A 24,293-nucleotide genomic window follows, 5' to 3' on the forward strand; every position below is an offset into this window, starting at 1 on the left:
TGGCAGTAGGACCCACTCCCTGGCTCTGCTGCTGCCTATTTGGGCATGTCCCGCCCCTCTCCGTGCCTCAGTTTCCCAATCTGTAAAATGGGGGTGATGCGACCGACCTCCTTTGTAAAGAGTTTTGTGATCTGCTGATGCAAAGCAGCATGCCTGGAGCTAGGCATGACTCCCACCCAGCACGGTCTGACCGGCAGGGAACAGCCCACCAAGTGCCTGCTTGTCCACACTACCTCGAACAGAAAATCACGCAGCGTAAGGGAGATGGCGGAGGTTCCTGTGGGCAGGATTCTGAGCTTACCAGGTGCAAGGTGTCCTCCTGGCTTGGTTTCATCTTTGACACTGCTCCAGTCCTTCTGCCCCCAAGAGATCGGCTGGGTCTGCTTTGCTCTGAGGACAGGGAGGAATCCTCTTGCTCTCCGCAGGCACCAAAGGCGTCTTTTGGATGCCTGCTGTGAAGCTGAACAGACTGGCTGAGCCCGTGTCTCTTGGTGCTGAACCGCTGCTGAAGTTCCAGGCTGAGGGCTGCAGATAGCACCGACAGCTTCTTCCAACCCAAAGAGACTAAAGACTCAGGAGCTGTTGAAAAAGTCTCAGTGCCCTGGGACTTGGGAGGTGGGGGTTGGCCTGGAGGCCCGTCGCCAGATCACTGACATACGTTCTGCTGCCAGGACTCTTGGCAGAGTTTCCGTAGTGCTCAGTCTCTTGCAGGCCGTTTCAGACACAGGACTGGCTCTGTTAGTGATTCTGAACTGTTCCTGGTTCCGGCCCTTTTTCAGGACACAAATCAGACTGTGGAAATATGGCCCTGTGCCCCTCCAAAGTAAACTTATTAAAGGAAAGTCTCTGAGATGAAGCACCCCAAATGTGGGCTTGTGGGGGGATTTGGGAAGCAACAATGGGAGGCAATGAGGCCTAGTGGACAGAGCAATGGACTGGGACACAGGAGACCTGGTTCTATTCCCAGCTCTGCTGCTGGCCTGCTGGGTGACCTTGACTGCATCACCACCCCCCTTGTGCCTCAGTTTCCCCATCTGTAAAGTGGGGATGATGATATTGACCTGCTTTGTAAAGGGCTTTGACATCTACTGATGTAAAGTGGTTGATCAGAGCGAGGTGGGATAGTTATTGGCAGCTGGGCAGCCTGCTCCCCATACTGCCACCTCTATTAGCATCACCCACTTCGCTGAGCACGAGACTCAGAAAGGGAAAGTTCACTGGAGGGCACAGCCCTGCCCAGTTCCCCCAGGGCAACAGATTTTTCCATCTCCACTTGCTGTGACGGAACTTGTGTTCAGCTCAGCAGCGAGCCAAGCCCTGGGATACTGGGTCTCCTGAGCTAACGGATACGCCTTCCTGTCTTGACTTCTGAGCGCCCTTTAATAGAGCTTTCTGGATGGAACCTCCTGGAGGAAAGCGTAAGGAACTGGGGTGGAGGCAGTCTGGCCTAGCAGTCACAGCCGGGCTGGTGGTGTCCACACATAGAGGTTAGCCTCAGGACTGTACTACATAGGCTGGGGTCAGAGGAAGCACTGCCCTTGGCAAACCAGGCACTTGCCCCCCAGAACTCACTCCTGCTCATCTCAAGCACTGAGCTCAGGTCCCCAACAACCACCATCAGTGCCGGGTTCAATAAGCAAGAGTCAGGGTCAGAGACCAAAAGAGATGGTGTGCTCGGGAGTCACAGCTGGCCAGACATCAGTGGAGCTGCCCAGACAACTTCAGGCACTAGGCACTGCAGACCTAGGTTCCGGTCCCACGGATCCTGAAGAGAGGGGGTCCAAAGGAAAAGGACAAAATGAGGAAGCTCCACCATGGCCAAGCAGTTGCTAGACAGCTGCCAGCTGATCTCTCTGATGCAACGTGTAAGGAAGGAGGGAGGGTCCCTTGTCTCTGTCCACATGTAGCTTGGAAGGCTCTAGGGAAGTGGTCTCCCAAGTTTTTGGATCGCGCACCCCCACGGTGCTGCCGAAGAAAGGAGAGGGGAAGACTTACCGCAGGCGTGTTGCCGAAGAAAGAAGGGGGGAAGACCTGCCGCAGGCGTGCAGAGCTGCCGCCGAAGGAAAAAAAGGCGGAGTGTCGTCTGGAGGCGCTCCTCCTGCCGCGCACCTCCCAGGATTCTCTGGCGCACCCCCTGGGGTGCACACACCCTACTTTGGAGACCACTGCTCTAGGGTATCACTAGAGCTCTGAGGCACAGAGAGGCATCATGGAGTTTAAGGCCAGATGGGAGCCCTAGGTCATCTGGTCTGAACTCCTGCATATCACAGGCCACCAGCCGCAGAAAGGAGATAGACTACTCCATGCCACACGCGGAGAATAGGAGGGACTGAGGTGCACCCGTGCTCCAGGCCCATGCAGGAGCAGGAAAGTGATTAAATGAGATACACCTTGGCAAGCGACCTGCACCCAGATGCTACAGAGGCCGGCAAAAAACCCACAAGCTCACTCCCAATCTGACCCGAGGGGGGATTCCTTCTTGACCCCACACACGGCAATCAGGGAGACCCCTGGGCACATGAGCAAGAACCAGGCAGCCGAGAGAAACTGGGTACCACCTCCGAGCCCTGGCCCACCCTGTCCAGCATCCCATCTCCAGCTGTGGCCATCCCTGAGTTCAGCCTCGGCTGTTGTTGGCAGCCCCGTAATTCTCCTTCATACATGTATCACGATGCTTCTTAACGCACGTCAGCTCCCAATGTGCTGCTTTTCTTCTTTTTCATCGTTTCCTAGGGTTTAACGCCAGAAGGGACCATGAGATGATGTAGGCTGACCCCCAGCCTAGCGCAGGCATTACCGGTCACCCAAATACCCCTGTGCTGGGCTCAATTCCTTTGCTTAGACCAAAGCATTTCAGTCCTCAGGAGATCAAACTGTTGGGTGCTACAGGCAGGGAGCAGGAGAGACCAAGGTGCCACCAATGCCTGAGGCCCCTGCCTTGGCAGAGACCAACCCATGCCCCGGCCAGCAGGGAGCACGGCGCAAGTGGCATGGACCACTCATTTCTCAGCCAGCAGGGGGCGCTGCAGTGGATGGAAATTTGGGGAGCCCAGCTCCCTGCACAGGCCAGCACACGGCGAACGCAGACTATGAGCCGAGCCACGAATCCCCCTGGCTCTGGGCCCTGTGTAGCTGGGATCTCCCTGCGCTAGGTGCCTGCTGCCGCAGAGTTAATATTTCACAGATCACATGATGGGCGATTGCTGGGGCTCCATGGGCCCTGCCCACTCCACGCACTGCCATTGACTCCCCCGACTGCAGGGAGATAGGATGTTGCAATCCCTGAGATGGGCACACTGCTTCCCCAAACAACATCGCAGCTTGGGGGCGAGGGGACACAGATTCCTGTCTCCTTCCTTCTTGCTCCCCCACCCAGGGAGATCACAGCACATACTGACTGCTCCCTCTGGCTCACCCCCTTGCTGAGATCGACTGTGATCTCTGAGCACACAAGGGGGATGCACATGGTGTGTGTGTGTGTGTGGGGGGTGTAGTTATTTGCTCTAGTTCTCAAGCTCTAACTAGGTCACATGGTGGCAGGATGCTGCAGATGTCAATGGCACGAGGTCAGTGGGCCAAGGACGCAGTGAGCCCTGTGAGACACTTCTCCTTCCCACTACCCAGAGAAGTTAGACTCTACGGCAGCCCCGGATTGGGTTGGAAATCCAAGCTGTTTGCTAAGCCTGGAGTAATCGCAGACAGGCTGGTTATAATGGGCCCCAAGGGACAGGCGGGGTGGGAGACGAGCCATCACTGGGGCTTGGAACAAGGCTGGACAGTAGACAGCCAAGCCGAAAAGCAGGCAAACAGCCCAATCGGAGATCCGAACCATAAGCCTTCCTGACAGAGCTGTGCATCGCTTCCCCGGGACTAAACATCCTGGGCACAGAACCCCCCGACCTGCAGAACCCCCGAGTCCCCTCTTCCACACCTTGGAGGAGCTGTGATCTTGCCAGATCTTGTAGATTCAAAGGAACCGAGACTGCTTGCACAGGACCTGAGCCTACAGCGGCTGTTGCACGGGGGGACCCGGAGGGGGAGCTCTCTCTTCTGAGCCAGTGCTGGCTCCAATCCGGTGCAAGGGGGCACTGTAATACCGGGAGCAGCGTGGGGAGGTTCGGTAGGGGGCACTCTCCCCTCTGTGCCAGCCTCCCCTCTGTGCCCACCATTTGCCATGTGCGTCCCCCTTCTGTGCTCTTGGCACGGGGACGGCACCGAACATGCCGGCTTCCAGGTGAAGCAGAACGCTGACGGCCAAGCTCCGCGACCCGGGGTGCAATCTCATCACAACCCAGCAGCACGGACACCCCAGACTCTGCCGTCTGTCCGGACACCCCACGAAAAGCTGCTTCACTAGCGAAGCTGGAAATTGAAACCTGAACGTTCAAAGGCGCCTTCTGAGTTTGGATGCCTCAGATTTTGGGCGGCCAAAATTGACCCGGGCACTAACTGGGTCTCCAGAAATTGAGACATCCTTGAAAAATTGGGTGTCAACTTCCCTGCCAGCAGGATTTGGAGTCGGGTGGAACAAGGGGTGATGGATGGGCACTAAATGAAGCTGGGGTTCCCAGAAAGGGCTGCCTTTTGCAGAGGTGCACCGAAGGAGTCCACCATGGGCTTAGGATGGGGCCTACTGATTAATCAGCTATCCATCCAGGCAGCACCTTCATCGCCCCACAAAGCTAAGGGAAAGAGCCAGAACTAGATATGTTACCTTCTCCTTCTTGGAGCTGTCCATCCTGGTTCTGCGATCCAGCATTGGAGCAGCTGTCCGCAAGGGGTGGGCTGCTGGCAAATCTGTCATGCACTGAGTCAAAACACACACCACCACTTGTTTCCTTGCCCCGGAAATATTCCACCTCTTGCCCCTGAAGCAGCTGGTCCTGGGCTGAGAAGACAGGTCCCCCCTGCTGTGCTTGTGAATCCTCCACTTTCCCCGCTGGTTTATTTCAGTTGTAGGCTGATTGTTTGGTTTCCTCTTTTCTAGTACGCAAAATCAAAACCAAAGCAATTCTGCTCCCGTTTCCCCTTCTTTCCCTGGACTTTGTCTTGCCCCAGCCCCCAGGATCTCAGCCTCCTTCTAGTTTGGGGGTTCACTTGGTGGGATGGGGTGAAGGGACGTCCGTCACGTCGGGATCCATTTTGTCACCCTGCATCTTGTCAGAAGAGAAGCAACGAGTCCCTTCCTGGCGACTGAAGGTCTCCTCCTCTCCTCGGGGTAATGGAGCATGGGGGATCAGCTTCACTCACCCACCTGCCCGGTTCCTCCAGTCACTTCCCAACCTACCAAGAAGTTTATTTACTTTTTCTCTTGCTGACACCCTCCCATTTTTGCCCTCAAAGGGGTCCCACGTTGCATCCTGAGATCTTGAGATTAACTTCGCATTACTGGGGCAACCAGGGAAATCCTGCTGCTGTCCTGCTTCATCGAGCCCCCTCCCCATCTGTCCGTTAGGGCTCTCATGCAGAAGGCCACCGCCATGGTGATCAGTCTTCCTTCAAATTGTCATAACAACCACTTTATCTCCTTGTTACTGCGGTAACCACTCTACTGCAAGACTTAGCAACCTGTTCTGCTCCCATGGTGACCATGTTGGGTCAGAGAAACCCACTTCCAAGTGACAAAGGTTAAAAAAGAGGAGGAAGGTGCTTAGATGAGAAGTCTGAGCAAAGGCGAGGGTAAACGGGAAGCATCTGCTGTGACGGGAATGAAACCAGGGTCCAGCTCTGCATTGCTCCCCTTTCAGAGGCCAACGAGATCTGGAATAGGCAAGGAGCCGCCTGGCCCAGCGATCCTGCTAAGGCACAGTCCTGGGATCACAAATGAAGCCCAGACAGTTATTTCGTTCTTGAAGCTGAGCACAGCCAGCGCGAAGAGGAAAACAAGGCAGTTGCCCCCAAAAGCTTCCAGTCTAATTCAGACGGAGCCACTGATGTAACACACCAGGTTACAGAGCACACCAGCAGGGCAGCAGATCTCTTAGGCGGCTTTGCAGAACATGTGGTGGCATCTCCGTCACTTGAAGACTTTAAATTAAGGCTAGATGTAGATATAATGTAGCTCTTACAGAAGCTCGGGGCTTGATGCAGAAATTTTGGGGTGGGGTTCTCTGTTCTGTGGAGGAGGGTACACAGCAAACAAGCCTCACCCTTGAGTATGGTGGTGCTATCACTCCGCTATAATATTGACTTGAAACCAAGATGGGTAGATCTGTATCGCTTCTAGTGTGGATGCAGTTACCTCAGCACATCCGTGCTTACCCTGGTATCAAGGTGATGACCCTGGTACAAAGGGCCTTACTCACGTATAGTGGGGCTCATACTGGTATAGTGTGTCTACCCTGGTATAGTGGGGCCCAACCCAAGTATATTGGGGCTCACCTCAGTATAGTGAGGCCTACCCCGATATATTGAGGCAGATTCTGGTATATCAGTGCTCACCCCAGTATTAGGGTTGACAGGCACCCGGTCGAAAAGGGACCCTGGCAGCTCCAGTCAGCCCAGCTGACCACGTCCAGTTTGCCGCAGCAGCTGGCAGAGCCCCCTTGGCCGTCCCTGTGCCTAGGAGCTGGCAGGACATGCCGGCCACTTCCGCGAGCTGCCTGAGGTAAGTGCCGCCCAGAACCGCACCCCCTCCCACACCGCAACCCCATTCCCCAGCCCTGAGCCCCCTCCCGCACCCAAACTCCCTCCCAGAGCCCGCACCCCAACCCCCGCTCCAGCCCTGAGCCCCCTCCCGCACCCAAACTCCCTCCCAGAGCCCACACCCTCTTCCATACCCCAACCCCTTGCCCCAGCCCTGAGCCCCCTCCTGCACCCAAACTCCATCCCAGATCCCGCACCCTCTTCCATACCCCAACCCCTTGCCCCAGCCCTGAGCCCCCTCCCGCACTCCGAACACCTCAGCCCCAGCCCAGAGCCCCCTCCTGCACCCCAAACTCCTCATCCCCGGCCCCACCCCCAGCCATAGCCCTCACCCCCCTGCACCCCAACCCCCTGCTCCAGCCCAGAGCTCCCTCCCACACCCTGAACCCCTCATTTATGGCCCCATCCTGAAGCCCGCACCCCCTCCCACATTTCCAACCCCCTGCCCCAACCTGGAGCCCCCTCCCACACTCCAAACCCCTTGGCCCCACCCCCCCAGCTTAGAGTCCCCTCCTGCACCCCAAACCCCTCATCCCCAGCCCCACCCCAGAGCCTGCATCCCCAACCGGAGCCCTCCCCCTCCTGCACCCCAACCCTCTGCCCCAACCTGGTGAAAATTAGCGAATCAGCGAGGGTGGGGGAAAGTGAGCAACAGAGGGAGGGAGGAATGGAGTGAGCAGGGGTGGGGCCTCAGGGAAGGGGCAGGGCCTCAGGGCAAGGGTCAGAAAGTTGGCAACCCTGCCCAGTATGTTGAGGTTGATCCCTGTCTGGTGCGCCCACCCCAGTATATTGGAGCTGACCCTGCTATGTTGGGGCCAATCCTTGCATAGTGGGACCCAGCCCAGTATATTGGGGATGACCCGGTGTATCAGTGCTCACCCCTGTCTAGTGGGGTTCACCCTGTTATATTAATACTGACCCTGGTATAGCAGGGCCCATTCTGATTTATTGGTGCTGACCCTGGTATAGTGGGGCCCATAGAATCCTAGGACTGGAAGGGACCTCGAGAGGTTGTCTAGTCCAGTCCCCAGCACGCATGGCAGGACTAAGTATTATCTAGACCATCCCTGACAGGGGTTTGTCTAACCTGCTCTTAAAAATCCCCAATGATGGAGATTCCACAACCTCCCTGGGCAATTTAGTCCAGGGCTTAACCACCCTGACAGTTAGGAAGTTTTTCCTCAAGTCCAACCTAAACCGCCCTTGCTGCAATTTAAGCCCATTGCTTCTTGTCCTGTCCTCAGAGGCCAAGGAGAACAATTTTTCTCCCTTCTCCTTGTAACAACCTTTTATGTACCTGAAAACTGTTATCATGTCTCCTCTCAGTCTTCCCTTCTCCAGGCTAAACAAACCCAATTTTTTCAGTCTTCCCTCAGAGGTGCTGTTTTCTAGACCTTTCATCATTTTTGTTGCTCTTCTCTGGACTTTCTCCAATTTGTCCCCATCTTTCCTGGAATGTGGCACCCAGAACTGGACACCATGCTCCAACTGATGCCTAATTAGGACAGAGTAGCGCAGAAGAATTACTTCTCGTGTCTTGCTTACAACACTCCTGCTAATACATCCCAAAATGATGTTTGCTTTTTTTGCAACAGTGTTACACAGTTGACTGATATTTAGCTTGCGATCCATAACCCCCAGATCCCTTTCCGCAGTGCTCCTTCCTAGGCAGTCATTTCCTATTTTGTATGTGTGTAACCGATTGTTGCACACAACCTTCCTAAGTGGAGTACTTTGCATTTCGATTGTTGACACACAACCTTCCTAAGTGGAGTACTTTGCATTTGTCCTTATTGAATTTCATCCTATTTACTTCAGACCATTTCTCCAGTTTGTCCAGATCATTTTGAATTTTAATCCTATCCTCCAAAGCACTTGCAACCCCTCCCAGCTTTTAGTCTGCGGAAGAGAAGAACGAGGGGGGATTTGATAGCTGCTTTCAACTACCTGAGAGGTGGTTCCAGAGAGGATGGCTCTAGACTATTCTCAGTGGTGGAAGAGGACAGGACAAGGAGTAATGGTCTCAAGTTGCAGTGGGGGAGGTTTAGGTTGGATATGAGGAAAAACTTTTTCACTAGGAGGGCGGTGAAGCACTGGAGTGGGTTCCCTAGGGAGGTGGTGGAATCTCCTTCCTTAGAGGTTTTTAAGGCCCTGGCTGGGATGATTTAATTGGGGATGGGTCCTGCTCTGAGCAGGGGGCTGGACTAGATACCTCCTGGGGTCCCTTCCAGCCCGGATAGTCTAGGAGTCTATGATCAGCGTACTCTCCGTGCCTGCATTACTCAACCTGGGGACGTGGACCACGGGGGGTCCCGGCGCGGCTGATAACCCCCCCCCCAGCTCCTTCCCCGCCCTCGCAGCGCCTCCTGCACACGGCGGAACAGCTGTTCAGCAGCCGCCCGCACGTGGCGGCAGGTGGGCGAAGCTGCCGGCCAGGCGGACGCTCATTGGCTGGGTCCCCCAGCGGCCGCGGGCATGCGCAGTGCGAGAGCGCCCCGTGGCACTGACCCCCCCCCCTCCCCGCCGGCACTTCCGGCCGCTCCATTTTGCTTCCGGGTCAGCGCGGGGCGGCGGCGGTTCTTTGCTCCGCCCACTGCCCAGGCCGTCGCAGCAACCGCCGGAGCCGCAGGAGGGAGGCGGGACCCGCCCGGTACCGACCCCCGGGTGCGAGCGAGCGAGCTCCTGAGGGCGGGGCGGCGGGTCCGTCCTGCCTCCGGCGGGGTCGGGCGGGAGCGGGAGTCTCCGAGCCCCGCGCGCCGGGGGGGGCCGCAGCCAGGCCCTGCTCTGCTGCGGGTGTCGGGGCGGTGGGGCCGGGGGGGGGGCGAAGGGGGCTCTCGGGGATGCGGGGGGCGGTCCGGCCGGGGGGGGGGGCTCTCGGGGATGGGGGGGGCTCTCGGGGGCGAGGGGGGCGGTCCAGCCGGGGGGGGGGCCGCTCTCGGGGATGCGGGGGGCGGTCCGGCCTGGGGGGGGGCTCTCGGGGGCGAGGGGGGCGGTCCAGCCGGGGGGGGGGGCGGGCGCTCTTGGGGGGCGGTCTGGCCTGGGGGGGGCGGGCGGATCCGGCCTGGGGGGGAGGGGGCGGGTGGTCCGGGGTGGGGGGGCTCTCGGGGGGTGCGGGGGGTGGACCGGGAGGTGGGGGGTGCAGGGGGTGGTCCGGGCTGGGGGGGCACTCTCGGGGTGGTCTGGGAGGTGGGGGGGCTCTCGGGGGTGTGGGGGGCGGTCTGGGCTGGGGGGGGCTCTCAGGGGTGAGGGGGGTGGTCAGGGCTTGTTTCCTGGGTCTCTTCACCGGCCCTGACTCCGACCTTCTCGCTCAGGCGGCTGCTGGGAAGGCACCAGGATGAAGCTTTACAGCCTAAGTGTCCTTTACAAAGGCGACCCCAAAGTGCACTTGCTGAAAGCTGCCTTCGACTTGTCCTCGTTCAGCTTCTTCCAGAAAACCAGGTGGGTCGGTCGGTCCCTGAGGTGTTGGCTGGGGAACTCCCTCCCCTGTGCTGAGCGGCCGCCTCCCTGGCTGGAACAAATAGCTCCATAAGGGCGACCAGGGGTTGGTGCGCAGGCTTGGGGGGCTGGGGTTCAAGCCCGTGCTCTGCCACAGGCTCCCTGTGTGAACCCCAGCAAGTCACTTAGGTCGATCCACAAAGGAAGGTAGGTGGGTGCCTACATCTCATTTTTGGTTTCACCGACTGGGGACAAACCCCTACCTATCATGAGTACAGGAGGCAATCCAGTAAGCAAGCTCAGAGGCTGCCTGCTGGATTAGGTCCCGTTCAAAATCTGGCCAAAGAGGAGGAAGTGGTCTTCATACCACTCCCCTTTATAACATTTAGCCCAGTGGTTAGAGCACTCACCTGGGATCTGGGAAACCTCAGTTCAGTTCCCCCTCTGCCTGATGGGGAGAAGGGATTTGACCAGAGGTGTCTCCTCTCTTAGGGGGGTGTTCTAACCCCTGAGCTATGGGGTATTGTGCTGTGGGGCTCTCTCAGTTCTTCCATTTGGAGCTATTCCTCTGTGGATAAATAGTGACACACTGGTTGGAGAAAGGGGTCTGCGTCATGTGTGCCCTGCCTCCCAAGTGAGTCCTCTAAGCGTCAGGCTGCAGTGCCATTCTCTCTTTCACACCCAGTGGCTCGTTCAGTATTTATTCCCAGTGGAACAGTCTGTAAAACAGGGATGGTAATCTGTCCCTGTGGGGTATGGTGATGGTAACTGCATGAGAGATTGTGTGGTGGTCACATACTACAGTAATAGGGCCCATAGAAGTACCTAAGATGGGTAGAACGAACATCCAATACGAGTGACCTTTTAAATGGGTGAATAAGGTGTTTTTTGTATTATCACAGCAAAAGGTCTGTGAATAGATCAGTGTCTGAGCTGGTATGTTTTGCAGGTTTTACAAGGCTGATGCAGTGGGGTATACAAAATAAGAGAGCATATATTGATGTGAATTGTAATCCATATCCTAGATAATGTGTCAACAGATCTGTTTAGTCTCACAAGCTTCTCAGCTCATGAAGAGACTTGAAAAACAAATGGGAGATAATTTGTGGGTTTCGCTTTACCAATCCAGCTGGAGCGATCAGTGTATTTGTATTTAGCAATTGCTAGTATTGTCCCACTTGTGATAACATACTATGTACTTTGCTTAAGGTGTTTAGTTGTGTAGAGACTACTGCTGATGGTTCAGGCCAGAGTGCTCAAAGCTAAATGCTAATCCCAGCTCCTTGTCATCCTGGTGGTTCACAATGCTCTCAGCATTAGGGTGTAATCTGTACTTGCAGAAGAGTTTACCCATGTTACCCTTATGTCAGTTAACCTGTGCTAGAAGTACAGCCCCCAACCATTAAGATGGGGTAATACCCCTAAAGCTTTTGAAAGAAGTAGTTGTATTCGCAAGTGCCTGACTGCAAAACAACTTCCCTTCTAACCTCCTGGTTTCAGATGCTCATAATTTTAAGAAACATTTGCCTTCTGCCCTGAAATTTTCCATGCTTGGTGTGTGTCCAGAGGTGACTTTTGAAGCAGGAGCAAACTCTCTCTTCTGTGGTTCTGATGTGCGGGAGGGCAGAGTGAGTTTGGAGGAGGAATACCATTGTTAGAATTTATTTTATAAATGTTTACTTCCTTTGCCAAGGTTACACAAAAATAGCTGAGATTTGAATCTTGGCCATTACTTGATACTTAGGCCTGCTGGGGCTTTTACTTGATGGTGGATTATGTTAGGGGGATTTTTTTTAAAAGATAAGCATTAAACAAACGCACTCCTGTGCTCCTTCTGCGATTTACCTGTGCCTAAGGAAGCTGTACCCCTCTGACATCATTACATATTTTCCCTGTTTGGCATGACCAGAGATCTTGCATGTACGAGGGCTGATGCATGAGGGGAAACTGCAATTTGCTAATTGAAATAAAGTTAATAAAATCCTCCTGGAAGAACTGCCTTAATGTTAGAGGCAGAAAAAAATCACAGATGCAGGAAAAAGTCACAGATCCTACAATTTGTCCAGAGTCGTTGATGCGTTCTACAACAGGCTGCTAATGGGAATTTATTTTTTTTTTAAAGAATCAGTTTCTTTTTATTTTCAAAATTTACAATCACCTCAATGTAAATTGAGCAACGCTAGTAGAATCCCAGGGAGTCCTGCCGTATCTCCCCCTAACTCAGGCCCACTCAGATGCAAAGACGACATAAAGAACAGGTAGTTTTCTCTTACTCATTTAAAAAAAATCTCAATTGTGGGGGAAAATAATTTCCCCGCCTTATTAATTTGACTGCTTTACACATGCATAATCTTGTACTGCTTTTTTTTCCTTGCTAGTATCCCAATCCTGCAAACACACACGTGCTTAACTTCGTGTGCACAAGTAGCTCCTTTGAATTCAGTGTGTAAACGCTTGCAAGCAGTATTAAGGATTAACAAATTTGGCCTAAAATTTGAATTTTGTCTTAAGTTTTTAGTGTCTCCTGGTCCTGGAAAGGTACTAGGATTTTAAAGTGAATGTTTAAATGCTTTTTTTAATTCATGGCAATCTTGTCCAGTGATGTCTTTCATGAGACTTACTAAAATGTCATAATTAAACATGGAGGGGCAGGTGAGGGAGAGAGACTGTGATCAGGTACCTCACAGAGTACCTAATTTAATGCCCCACCTGCACTTTTTTATCAGAATCGTAATTTGAGTATTTTTCAGAATTGTCACCAGGAATTAGCAGCCGTGTTAGTCTGTATCCACAAAAAGAACAGGAGTACTTGTGGCACTTTCGAGACTAACCAATTTATATGAGCATAAGCTTTCGTGAGCTACAGCTCACTTCATCGGATGCGCTCAGATAAGTTGGTTAATCTCTAAGGTGCCACAAGTACTCCTTTTCTTTTTACCAGGAATTAGGTTTGTTTTGTGTTGTGTTGTAATCAGACCTTGGTCTTATTCCTTAAAAATCTGCACGTGCCTGGAATTTCAAATTCATACATCATCTGGCAGCCTGTATTACAAAACCTGAGACCAATAGGAATGATTCTGCAGTCTTTCATTTCAAGCTCCGATGGAACACTTTCCTGAGCAAATTTTCCCCTGCAGGTTTTGGAAGCCTTATGTTGCAGTACTGAGAATCTGAAAGTGAAACTGACTTTTGATTCCCCATTGTCCAGACTGGGAGTAATGCAAAAAGTAAATAGTAACAAGTGAATTGACTACTTAAAACTTTCACTTTCAATAATTGAAAATGGGTAAAACAAACTGGCTAACTACACATTAACATTGTCACTTTATAGCAGTATATGATTGCATTAATCCATATATTTCATCTAAGTTGTATATCGTAGAGGTGGGGGTGTAGAAACTGTCTAAATGTGGAATGCATTGCAACAGCGTGGATTTAAACAAAACTTGTGGTCTGAACAAGTATGTGCCGAGAATGGTTTGTTATAAAGGCAGCTTTCTGTGTACTGGAGCTTGAAAGAGGGCAGGAGAGCTATTGTGGGATGTGGGGAAGATGGCTGAATAAGGCAGCAGTAAAGGAGCTATAGGGGGGTGCAAATTATCCTTTCCAGAAGCTGTTTTTGACTTGAGTTATTCAAAAAGGCCAGGTAGCATACCTGAAAATAAAGTATGGGACTCTGGGCTTCTGGTGGGAAGAGAGCATTGCATAAAGGCCATACTTGCTACCTTTGGTTGGTTAGTCTGTTCTAATCTGTGTTTTACTCCTGGGGAGTAGTCCCACTAAAACCAGTTGTGGGGCTTGAAGTTACCAGATTCTTAGCTAGACTCTAGCCTCCCTAGTGGGATTCGGGACTGTGCTCTGACTAGAACCTGCTGATCCTTGCACCTGAAGCCCCTAGGAAGAGGGAGGTAGCTGGGATTTTGGCCTGGTGGACTCTGCTTAGAAGCACCATCTTTTATATGTCTGACTAGTAGGTGTCTGATAAATGTGAATGTCCACATCCTGCCCCTTCCCCCATGCAAACCAATAGCTGAAAGGGAGAAGAATTTCTCTCTTCTCAGCCCTCCAAAGCCTCCTGACAATTGATGGAGTGTACGTTTCTGCTAACAAGCATGGTGCTTCCTTGTGACTAACTCCAGCGCCTGCCTGTGCTCCTAGTCTTCCCCAAGAGCAGTGTGAAACTGACAGAAGTCTTGGCAGTTTCACAGCTGCTTCCAGGATTCTAAATGGAGGGGTGGGTTTACATCTCTCCCCAATTGTTTCAGTTTGCAGACTCAAGACACGGCTATCTGTTTATTCTTGGTTCCTGTTTTCAAGGCTATCCTTATAACTGAGGTCTAGAAATAATGTACTTATGAAATGAAAGCCTAGATTTTTGCAGAGTCTGAGTATACTGTGCAGGCCCCAAAAATACATCAACCAGGATGAATGTATGACACGTCTATTTTAGTGCACTTCACGCTACGTTAGTGAGACTGCTCTGGGATGCAGTGCACTTGCTTTTAAAGCCGGAACAAGAGGAAATACAACTTGAAGACAGCTTTGAGGAAAAGAATTTGAGACTAAGAGGAAGATTAAAGGCACTTGAATGTTTTTAAACTGAAATGGTGGTGAACTTTCCCCTTCTTTCCCCTTCCCCCTCTCCTTAAAGGCAAGTAAGTCTTTTCCTTCCCTCCTTTTATGGGGTTAAAACCAGGAGAAATAGCTTTTGGGGCTCTTCCATGTTAGTAATGAAGACTTCTGCTTCAGGTGTTCAGTTACCACTAAAATGTCTCTCCTGCACTCCACCCCTGCACAGTTGCTCTGGGATCTGCATTAAGTTAGTGTCTTTCTCATGCATCATCCCCAGTAATAAAGATTCTCCCGGCCAAACAGACTCTGTGACACTTCTGGAAAGCCAAGGAAGGTCAAGTGATTAGACCTTGGTAAATTCCAATGATGCACAAAAAGGGATTAAATTCAATTCACTCTCCCCGAATGTCTTGGCACTTTAGGGCTCTCAGGAGTAAAGAAAAGCAATTAATTTTTAGTCACTAAAATCAGGAGGTCTCTTTAAATACGCACGGGGCAGATCTTAAGTTTGACAGTGTCAGTTAACTTCGTTCCTAAGTCAATCAGGGACAAATTCAACTTGGAGATTAGAAAACTCTGATAAGGCTGTGAAATGGGAATGGTCTAATGAAATTTCTGGGCTAAAGTCAGGTGTCATGGTTAGACACTTGTGGACAGGATACTTTAAAAGAGTCCTTCCTGGTGGACTGATTGACCAAGAGGGCCTCTCCCTGCCACTGCACCTGTAGTTCGCCTACTGTAAAGTAATCGTGAATACCACCCGTGTTCCCAATATCTAAACCACCGCACAAGCTTAGGAGTTAATAGAGAACCATTGTAAGATACTGGGGCTTGATGGAAAAAGAAACTTACGTACAGTATATAAGAAAGCAGAATGCCTTAGCAGTGTGTGAAAAAGACCCTCTTCATGGAGACCACCACTTGTGTCCCACATGCTGTTCACTGGCATTCCTAAGAGAGTAGGCTAGGATGAGAACCGAGGCTTCATGCACACCTTTTAACGCTAGGCAGCAAAGGTGCATTGCCTTCTGTGTAGCCCCCGCCCTTCAGTTCCACGCAGTACACATACTGAAGTGCATATGGTAGGGCTGGGTAGTAACACAGACCTGTGAGTTAATTTATGTTAATCAGCAGAGCCGACGCTGGTGGTCTGGGTCTGTAGTTGGCTCCTGCTAGTTGGCCCGGTTCTCAAAGTGGTCAAGGCGCTATCCTGAGTGCAAGATTTAAAGGAACCCTTTTTATTGGTCACCACAATTTTCCCATGAGCACCTGCTCTGCAGTGAGTTAATACAGCAGCTGCTGGCAAAGTCGTTTTGTTCTCGGCACCATTGTGGCGATCGGTCTGTTTGGGGGTGGGGAGATGCTAGTGTAAAAGAATGTTAAGTAATGAAATGCTTTGTGTTTGCAGTGTTCAGGAATTCATGACCTTCACGAGCCAGCTGATTGTAGAGCGCTCGGTGCTGGGCAGCCGAGCATCAGTGAAGGAGCAAGGTAAGAGAGGACGCAAGGGTCTTGATCGCGCAGGGTTACGAAGGGTAACGTACCGGAATGCAGATTTTCTGTATCTTGCGAGATACAGAGCAGCTGTGTGCCTTGGAGAGTTTAATTCTTTTCCCTGGGCATCTGCTTCTCCAGAGACTCTGTTGCTGGCTACTGTCCCCCTCCCTTTCATTGCGATCGGCAGGAGCTGTTTCTCTGGCTACGCAAGTCATGCAGGATTAGTCAAACATCCGGCCTAAATCGCTTGATTAAATTGCAAAGCACCTAATGCCCAATGAAAAGTGGACGTCTAGAGTCCTGGCTGGATGCGGCACAGCTCTTAACATCCACCCTGAGGTGTGGCATGACTTGTAGGAGTTTCCACAGTGACAGCCACACCTTCTCCTGCTGTAGTACTGAACATTCCTGGCTGCTGCTGTCACGGCCTCTCCTCTGCCCAAGTAGCTCTGGCATCCCCTCGTGGCATTGTGGTGTGTGCATGAGAAATCTGGCACCAAAGGGTTAACCGTGCCTATCTTTTGGGTGTGTGCTGTAGAGCAGAGGTTCTCAAACTGTGGTCCATGGACCGCCAGTGGTCCGCGGGCTCCATTCAGGTGGTCTGCGGATAGTTTCCTCTAAGGTGCATGCCTAGGCGGCCGCAGACAAGAGAATGAAGGGCCACCCACCTAATTAGTGGAGCCGCACAGGCGTGGCTCCACTAATTAGGCATCTGGACCCTGGAGAAGACACACATGTAAAGTGAGGTGGTGGCCTTGGGGGGGGGGGGGTAGGAGGCAGGTGGGATGGAGCAGTGGGGTGAGAAGAGGGGGTGGGGGAATTTGGGACATGCAGGGCTGTGGCGGCCAGAGAAAGAGGCAACTTTGCCCAGCTTCAGGGCTGCAGCTGCCGGGGAGAGATGGCCCTCCTTCCCAGCCTCAGCCGTGGCAGGGGAGAGAGGGCACATCCGTCGCATTAGAAAGGTAAGTCTACTGACATTAAAATATGAGTTGTGGGCTTTTATTTGTAGAACAAAAAAGCTAATTATTATTAAGGTTTTTTTTATATAGCGCTTTTATCCAAAGTGCTTTACAATAGTTAGCTAATGGTACAAACAACATTTGGAAAGATCATTAAGCGGTCCTTCGAGACCCTCAGCAATTTTCAAGTGGTCCATGGAGAAGAAGAAAAAAAATTTGAGAACCACTGTTGTAGAGTATCTGGGAACTTCCTCCGTTTGTAGAATAAACTCGGGGTTCCTGAGTAACGGTATTGGTCTCTGATTGGTAGTTTTGATTCCATCGGGCCAGGAGGTGCGCAAAAGATTGCAAGGTGGGAGGGAGTCTGGATTTCAATCCATGCTGGACCCCAGCCAAGTCAATGCTGACTGGTGCTTCTGCTGTCCCAGCTGGAAAATCAAGTAAGCGCAGGAACCTGCCTGACTACCAGATGCTGCTTTTGCGCTTCATTCCTCACCTTACCCTAACTCCACATAAGCCTTGCTGCTGAACTGAGCCTCACATGTGCGCTGCCTGAACTCCCCTCTCCAGCCCACAGAGCTGCTCAGATCTTCCTGCCGTTACTTTCATCCCCAGCCCTCTGCTGGCTTCTCCTGTGTAGAGTTCAAACTCCATGTCCCTGTGCTCCAGGCTGTGAACTGTGATGCTCCACCTGATACAGCCCTTGTCTTCCTATCCCACCATTTGTACTCTTCTCTGCCATCACCTGTCTGCCCAAACTCCTGACTCCTAGCCTCATTCCGTACACCTCCCTGTATGCCACATCGCCTTGCTCCAAACGTTCTAAAATCTGTGTTCTCACTAATAGTGAGTCATGAAATATTAACCCCCCCAGAACCAATAGAATGTGTAACGCAAACGACCTGAATGGCCTAGTTGTATGTTACCTCCCTTCCCCACCTTTGTTTAACTTAGATTGTACACGCTCTGCCTTGGTTACATTTGTCATGCACCATGCGTGCCATGGGGGAACAGAAATGATCTAACTCACTCGGCACTCTTGTGTGCTGCCCCTGGTCTTCCCTGGGGAGAAAAGCATTGCATCCCCATCTGCTTCCTTCCTAGTGAAACCCACATGCTGCCTCTGAGCTAAACGTTGCCAAAATGTGATCTTAGTTTGGACAGCGGAGTGCTAGTCCATGACAGTTGGCTGATTTTTACACGTGGGTTGCTCTGAATGCTGCTTGATGACCCCATGCTGTGCACTTCTCTGTGAAACCTTTGCTCTTGGTCTTTGGTTCAGAATACCTCTGCCATGTGTACGTGCGGAGTGACCGACTGGCTGGAGTGGTGATTGCAGACAACGAGTATCCACCGCGCGTGTGTTTCACCTTGCTGGAGAAGGTAAACTCAGTTTAGGGTTCTCTTTGTTTCTGGAGATGAGCTGTGCAGCTAGGACGATGCACGGCAGGAGGAGACTTCAACTGTGTATTCAGAGTCCTGAATTTGCTTCCCTTTTAGCTGAAAAGCGACTTGCTGCTTGGGCATTTGAGACTCTACAAATCTTTTCTTGTCTGCTGACGTTACTGTCACAAATTAGCTACATGGTGATGGTAGGAGTGAGCGGGGTAGGATCTGTTCAGGCCTAAGACTTCTTCATGGGCTGGGTGATGCAGTGGGTTAATGCATTTTACCTTGGCTGACCTGGGTTCAATCCTGATTAGACCCCAAGAAAGAAGGGTCTGATGCTCTTAGCCTGATACTTAGTGAGTATTTGTTCTCACAGAAACATTCTGCAGTCTGGCCCAGGCTTTCAAGTGGTCAGAACTGGTGCCTGGATGTTACAGTTCTGTCCGACTTGTATCACAACTTGCATGGCCTCTGTCTGTGTTGCATGGTCACTGTTAGTCACGCATCTGGACGCCAGGGTGTCCTGCGTGTCCATGAAGACCATGGGGCTTTTAGGAGAGGGGAAGTCCTTGGTATGTTATCTGAATTCTAGTGACAAGTGTCTCCTCATGGGACACTTAATATACTCCCAGCTTGCATTCCTCTGTAGGTTGCAAGACAGGAGTTGGGTCCCAACCCTCTTCCGTCTGTTGGTAGAGAGCAGGATGCCAAGGAATGACTCTTAACGGTTCTGAGATCTCAAGCCCTGTTGTGGGTGTCTGAGTGGAGAAGACAGCTGTGTGCTCACCACTGGGTTTGCTTTGCATTGCAGGTGCTGGATGAGTTCTCCACGCAGGTCAGTAGGGCAAACTGGCCCTCAGGCTCTCCAACTACGATTAACTATGCAGCCTTGGACGGTTACCTTAATAAATATCAGGTATGACATGCATTTACTGACTGTCTGGATGTCAGAAGGCAGAGAAGCAGTAGGAAAAGGGTGGTCTTAGTGGGTAGGCTGCTGGCCTAGAACTTGGGAGTACCGGGTTCAGCTCCCTGTTCCCCCAGGCTTCCAGCACATCGGTTAGTTGTGCCGGGCTTCAGTTGCCCATTTGTAAAATAGGGCCAGAAGCTCTGCCCTGCCTCTCGGGGTAGAGAGGGTCAGTACGCCAGCAGTAGTGAGGTGTCCAGCCACTGCAGTCATGGGGCTGGCGGAGTGCCTAAGGTGAATGAATAGGTCTGTTCCCTCTCACTGCTCAGACCAGCTCTGCAGTCTGCTCCTGGCCTCTAGGCCTTCCTGGCAGTGTGAGGAAGGCCTTTAGCTGGGAACCCCCAGCAATCCCACTGAGAAACATCAGCTCCATTTGCAGCCTCCACAGGGGCTTGTATCTGGGCAGGGTAAAAGACTGTCTCCCTGTGCACCCGCAGGGCGTGGAGTGCTTTGAGGGGGGCAGTCCAGCTTCCTGCTTGGCTGCGTCTGGGCTCATGGGCCTGCAGACGCTGTCCTTGGAATAGTGTGTCTACGTAATGTGCTGTGTTCTTGCTCTCCAAGAATCCCCGGGAGGCAGATGCAATGACGAAAGTGCAGGCGGAGCTGGACGAGACCAAAATCATTCTGGTAAGGGCTGCATGCGTGGGAAAGGGAAGTGAGGAGGGCTTCCTGGGGCAGCCGCTGCTGTGAACCCTTAGCCTCCGTGGGGGCATTTGGCTGTCTCCTGGGAATTGGTGCTGTCAGTCTGGTACTAGACCCTGCCTGAGGACTGTGCTGCGGACACCCCCTGTCTCCATTCATGAAGTCAGCTGAACCCAACTCCAGACTGGCCTGAACTCCTGGGATGGCTTGACTGTCAGGAGTTGTGTGGGTTCCTAGCCATTACTTGGAAATAAGCAGATGTGTTGGAGTCTGAAGTTAGCTTGATAACCGTCCATAGACTGCATAGGGCAGGCTGGATCACATAGCACCAGACTGTGGGGCTGCATTTGAGTCCCAGGTATCAAGCTGCCAGGGCACCAGGGAAAAGAGCAAAGGCATTGGCTATCCTCCCCTCTAATGGGGGCGAGACTGGGAAGCAGGGGACTTGAAGGACCCAAGAAGTCACAAGCCCATGCGAGGCCTCTTCGTGCTCTTTACCGTGGATTTCCTTGTGGCCTCCCAGGGTGGGCAAGGTGGCATCGCCATTCACACATGCGATGCAGTGTCCTGGGAGCTAACCACGTGGTGATTGGAAAGTGGCTGGTGCGCAGCCTGGCGAGGGCTGCCCTGAGGGCTCTGGGCATGGAGAGCCAATAGCCCAGCTGGGGAGAAACTGAAAGTATTTGGCCCTGGTGCCGTCACAGCCGCTGGGTGAGGCGCGGGGGTCTCAGCTCTGGTGTCACTTCTCGCCCTCTGCAGCACAACACCATGGAGTCTCTGCTGGAGCGCGGGGAGAAGCTGGATGACTTGGTGGCCAAGTCGGAGGTGCTTGGGCTGCATTCCAAACACTTCTACAAAACTGTAAGTGGCTCGGCGCGGCCGCCCAACAAGCATGAGGTAGGGGGTAGCGAGGGCAGAGGGCCAGCCGTGTGCTGCGCCAGGCCAGCACTTGGCATGACTGAGCAATTTACCATGGGCAAAGCTCCAGACATAAATCCTGTTAAGTAGGCACTCAGATATTACCCCGGTGTCTGATGTAGGGCAGGCATTGGGCCCCGGATGCCGGGGCTGGCTGGCTGGCTAAGGCTGAATCTAGCTTAGTGTGGATGCTTAAGTGTGTAGGAGAAGTGTGAACCAAGACTAGAGATGGTCACCTCCTTGGGGCTGTTCTCTGGTCCCAGCTGCCAGGAGCATGCTTCTCTTTGGCAAGAAGGCTGCAGCTTTGCTCTGGGCTGCAGGGATTTCCACTCAGAGTGCAGTGCCCCCTTGTGCCAGGGCTCTGTGAGCTACCTTGGCTTCCAGACGTTTTATTGTTTGCATGCACCAGTGCCTCAGAGACCTCCTCCTGGAGCCAGCCCCCATTGTGCCAGGTGCTGAGCAAAGCTGGTCCCTGCTCCGAAGAGCACAGTGACTTCTAGGTGAAGCTAAGGTGCTCGGTTTGTTTGCAAACTCCCTTAGTGAGTCTTTGGGTGACCCTCGAGGTGGGTGTTGATGGGAGGGGCAGAGGTGGCGGGTTCTCAGAAATACCCTTCCCTCTGCCTTGCTCCAGCAAGCCCGGAGTTGGTGACACGGCACAGGCTACCCTGCTGAGGTTTGGAAGTGTCTGAGCTGCTGACAGGGCAGCGATGTCCCCATGCCCAGCCCGAGGCAGGAGGGCCAGGCATTACAGAAGTGCTGTGACAAGGGGGTTTCCCAACAGAAGAGGATAATATGTGTGGGAGGGGGTGGAACTTGGAGTGGAGGGCACTGAACTAGCTAAAGCCATGGCCTTGCAGCTGTGCTCAGTTCTGCTAGTGAGCATCAAACACCTTGGATGGGTCACAAGCCCCGCATAGGTCACCCCCTCCCAGATCCAAACCCAGCCTGTCCCACAGCTGCTCCGACTCACCGGCCCTGTAGCATAGGGGCAGTGGGCAGGGTTAGGCGTCCCTGTATCTTGCTGACTTTCCGGCACGCGAACTGCAGGGTGCTCGCAGTGTGAGCTGGCCTGGGAGGAGCCGGCTGTGAGCCCAGTACACGGGCTCTCGGCCTGTCCCCAGAGGGCAACTCCACCGAGAAGCCTCTCAGTTCTTCTTTCCTTTTCAGGCCCGAAAGCAGAACTCGTGCTGCGAGATCATGTGACCCAGCCAGCTGAGACCGCTGCTCCCAACCGCCTGGCCTTCTCTCACGTTCAGACCTTTAAAGTACATGGGACAAAAAGACCGTCTGTGGGTGGGGATCCCCGGTTCCAGGCCACACCACTGCGGGCGGTGGGGCTGGGACAGGGCTTTCTCGGCACCCCAGGCCCGTCTAGTTAAACAGCTCTTCCTCGGAAAGGCCAGCGAGGCTGAAGAGACAGCGTGACCATTCTCCTACCAGCCCTTTCTGGCCCCGAAGGGCTTGTTGCTTTGACCTCTGGCTTGTAATTGCAGCGCTGAATTGGCCTGGGGCTCTCACTCCTCATCTCCAGAGATCAGACGCAGACTGCATTCTAGTCACCTTGTTGTTTACAATCATAACACTAGAGAGGGACTCCAGTAACTGAGACCAGCCGACGCCACTGCCCAGTGTTGAGGGCTCAGCCTCCGACTCCTACCCACCCCGTGACTGAAGCCTTGGGCGAGGGGCCTGGTTGCTTTGGGCCTCTGAGGAGCGTTGAGAACAGGCGTCAGTGTTGTGGGATGTAGCCTTGCTGCTCCCAGGAGTGCTCAGACTGGAGTCTCGGCCAGTCAGGCCTGGAATCTGTCTTGCCACCGGCAGTGAGCAGAGAGAGTCCCCGGGGGCGGGGGGGGTGGCACAATTTGGTGCGGAGCAGCAGGAAATGCTGTCGTTTTTGCCTGTCGCCCTGTTCCTCGCCCAGGGGTTGGTGGGTCTCTGCCCTCCATGGGTCTCTGGGCTGTCTCACAGTTACTGTCTGTCCTCCGGCCTCTCGTCAGCCAGCATCCCCATCACTTCGTCCTCGCCTGCGGCTCTGGCCCCCGGGGCTGTGCTGTCTCCCGCTGTGCCAAGTGTGTGCCATGTGCGTGTGCCATGGAACGTGGGTCTCGCTGATCTGCCAGGCCCTGAGCTTCCTGCTGGCTGGTGGAAAAACTAGACCATGATGTTCACGTCCCCTCTCCCTCTGGAGAGGGAGGCTGAGCGGAGCCCACCCCTTCGATCCTTCCATCCTGTCCGTGGAGCTGCATTTTCTTCCCGCCTTGGACCTGCCTCTTGCTTATCCTTGCCTTTGCCCAGCACTGATGTACTGGGAGTGGGCGGGGGGAACCAGCATCCTTGGGTGGGGCTCTGAAAGGGGAGCAATCACCTGGGGAGGGGCACCAGGCAGACAGTAACAGCATGCCAGGCACCTGCTCGCTGCATGGAGGATGTCAGCACCACTCTTGTGGGCAGGTTGAGCACCTGGCTCGTCTGCACATGGGAGAGCGGCAGCGAGCCAACCTCGGGGCGGTTCTGCTGTGCAGTGGGAGGTGACCTGAGCGTGCATGCCCTGGGATGCTGCTCGCAGGCTGTGGGTGCCATCCCTGGGGCAGCGAGAGCTCACTGGCCTCTGCTTTGGTCACCTGGGGGGGCCTCGCTGCACTTTGGGCTGGCTCTGTTGGGGCTGGGGAAGAGCAGGACAGGGGCATCAGCAGAGCGTGTGCCTGCTTGCCCACCTGGTGCCATGAGCTGCACATCCAGCCTGGGGCTCAAGGCCACTGGACCACGTGCTAAAGCCATGGCTTGGTAATGCTCTGGGGGTGGGTGCTCCTGGCAGAATCCTCAGCTGCGCCTGGCGCTGCTCTCTGGGCAAGCAGGCAGGGAGCCAGCCCCAGGCATGGCAGAGCCACCCTCTCCATGGGGGTGACTTCCTCCCCACTGGAAGCGTGGAGCTGGGCCTGTACCGCCTGGCTCTCCGAGTGCCCTCTTGCCCCTCGCGTTCCCAGGCCCGTGGCATTGGCCTTTTCCCTCATGTACCTGGTGGCTGGGCTCGAAGGGTGTGAGCCCAGCCCTGGGGGAAGGAAGGAAGAAGCCCCAGCTCCCAGCCGTGCCCCTGGACACTGATGTTCAGTGGCCGTGTTGGCTCTGCACTCCATCCCCCCATTCCTACCGTTTCCAATGGAAAAGCTCTGGCTAGCGGCTGTGGAGACTGTGTAACCGTTGCCTGACTTCTCTGTACGTGATGTTGGCTGGCCTGTGCCCGTCTGGATAAAGTTTGTCTTCTCGCCGTT

The 24,293-nt window shown here is 53.5% G+C and overlaps 2 protein-coding genes across 5 annotated transcripts in view; one reads left to right on the plus strand and one right to left on the minus strand.

The window, feature by feature from the left end:
* GCK (glucokinase) overlaps positions 1 to 5,494 on the minus strand; it is a 35,772-nt gene extending 30,278 nt beyond the window's left edge. The window contains exon 1 of one of the 2 annotated variants that reach the window (XM_048829406.2): positions 4,715 to 5,494. In XM_048829406.2, the coding sequence (XP_048685363.1) occupies positions 4,715 to 4,804 (90 nt within the window). In that variant the 5' untranslated portion in view covers positions 4,805 to 5,494. Of the gene's footprint in view, positions 1 to 301; positions 447 to 4,714 lie in introns of those variants that run through there. The other variant, XM_075123367.1, reaches the window with a different exon arrangement.
* Positions 5,495 to 9,195: 3,701 nt separating this feature from the next.
* YKT6 (YKT6 vesicular SNARE protein) lies at positions 9,196 to 24,293 on the plus strand. Of its 3 annotated transcripts, none has more exons than XM_048829422.2 (8): positions 9,196 to 9,295; positions 9,957 to 10,083; positions 16,061 to 16,143; positions 18,391 to 18,491; positions 19,309 to 19,413; positions 20,026 to 20,091; positions 20,866 to 20,967; positions 22,192 to 24,293. In XM_048829422.2, exons 2-8 carry the CDS (start codon positions 9,980 to 9,982, stop codon positions 22,225 to 22,227), a joined length of 597 nt encoding a protein of 198 aa, XP_048685379.1. In that variant the 5' UTR covers positions 9,196 to 9,295; positions 9,957 to 9,979; the 3' UTR covers positions 22,228 to 24,293. The 3 variants fall into 3 exon arrangements, with proteins under 3 accessions (XP_048685379.1, XP_048685378.1, XP_048685381.1); XM_048829421.2 differs by having other exon boundaries at positions 9,202 to 9,309; XM_048829424.2 differs by having other exon boundaries at positions 9,223 to 9,345.

Source organism: Caretta caretta, chromosome 26, assembly GCF_965140235.1.
Source record: "Caretta caretta isolate rCarCar2 chromosome 26, rCarCar1.hap1, whole genome shotgun sequence".
Classification (NCBI taxonomy): Eukaryota; Metazoa; Chordata; order Testudines; family Cheloniidae; genus Caretta; species Caretta caretta.

What these genes read in the sequence shown, in the direction of transcription:
- YKT6 (XM_048829422.2), top strand. Translation starts at nt 9,980, where the DNA reads ATGAAGCTTTACAGCCTAAGTGTCCTTTACAAAGGCGACCCCAAAGTG. An exon ending in ACGAGACCAAAATCATTCTG is followed by an intron (nt 20,092 to 20,865) that starts GTAAGGGCTGCA and finishes CGCCCTCTGCAG; the next exon opens with CACAACACCATGGAGTCTCT. An exon ending in CCAAACACTTCTACAAAACT is followed by an intron (nt 20,968 to 22,191) that starts GTAAGTGGCTCG and finishes TTTCCTTTTCAG; the next exon opens with GCCCGAAAGCAGAACTCGTG.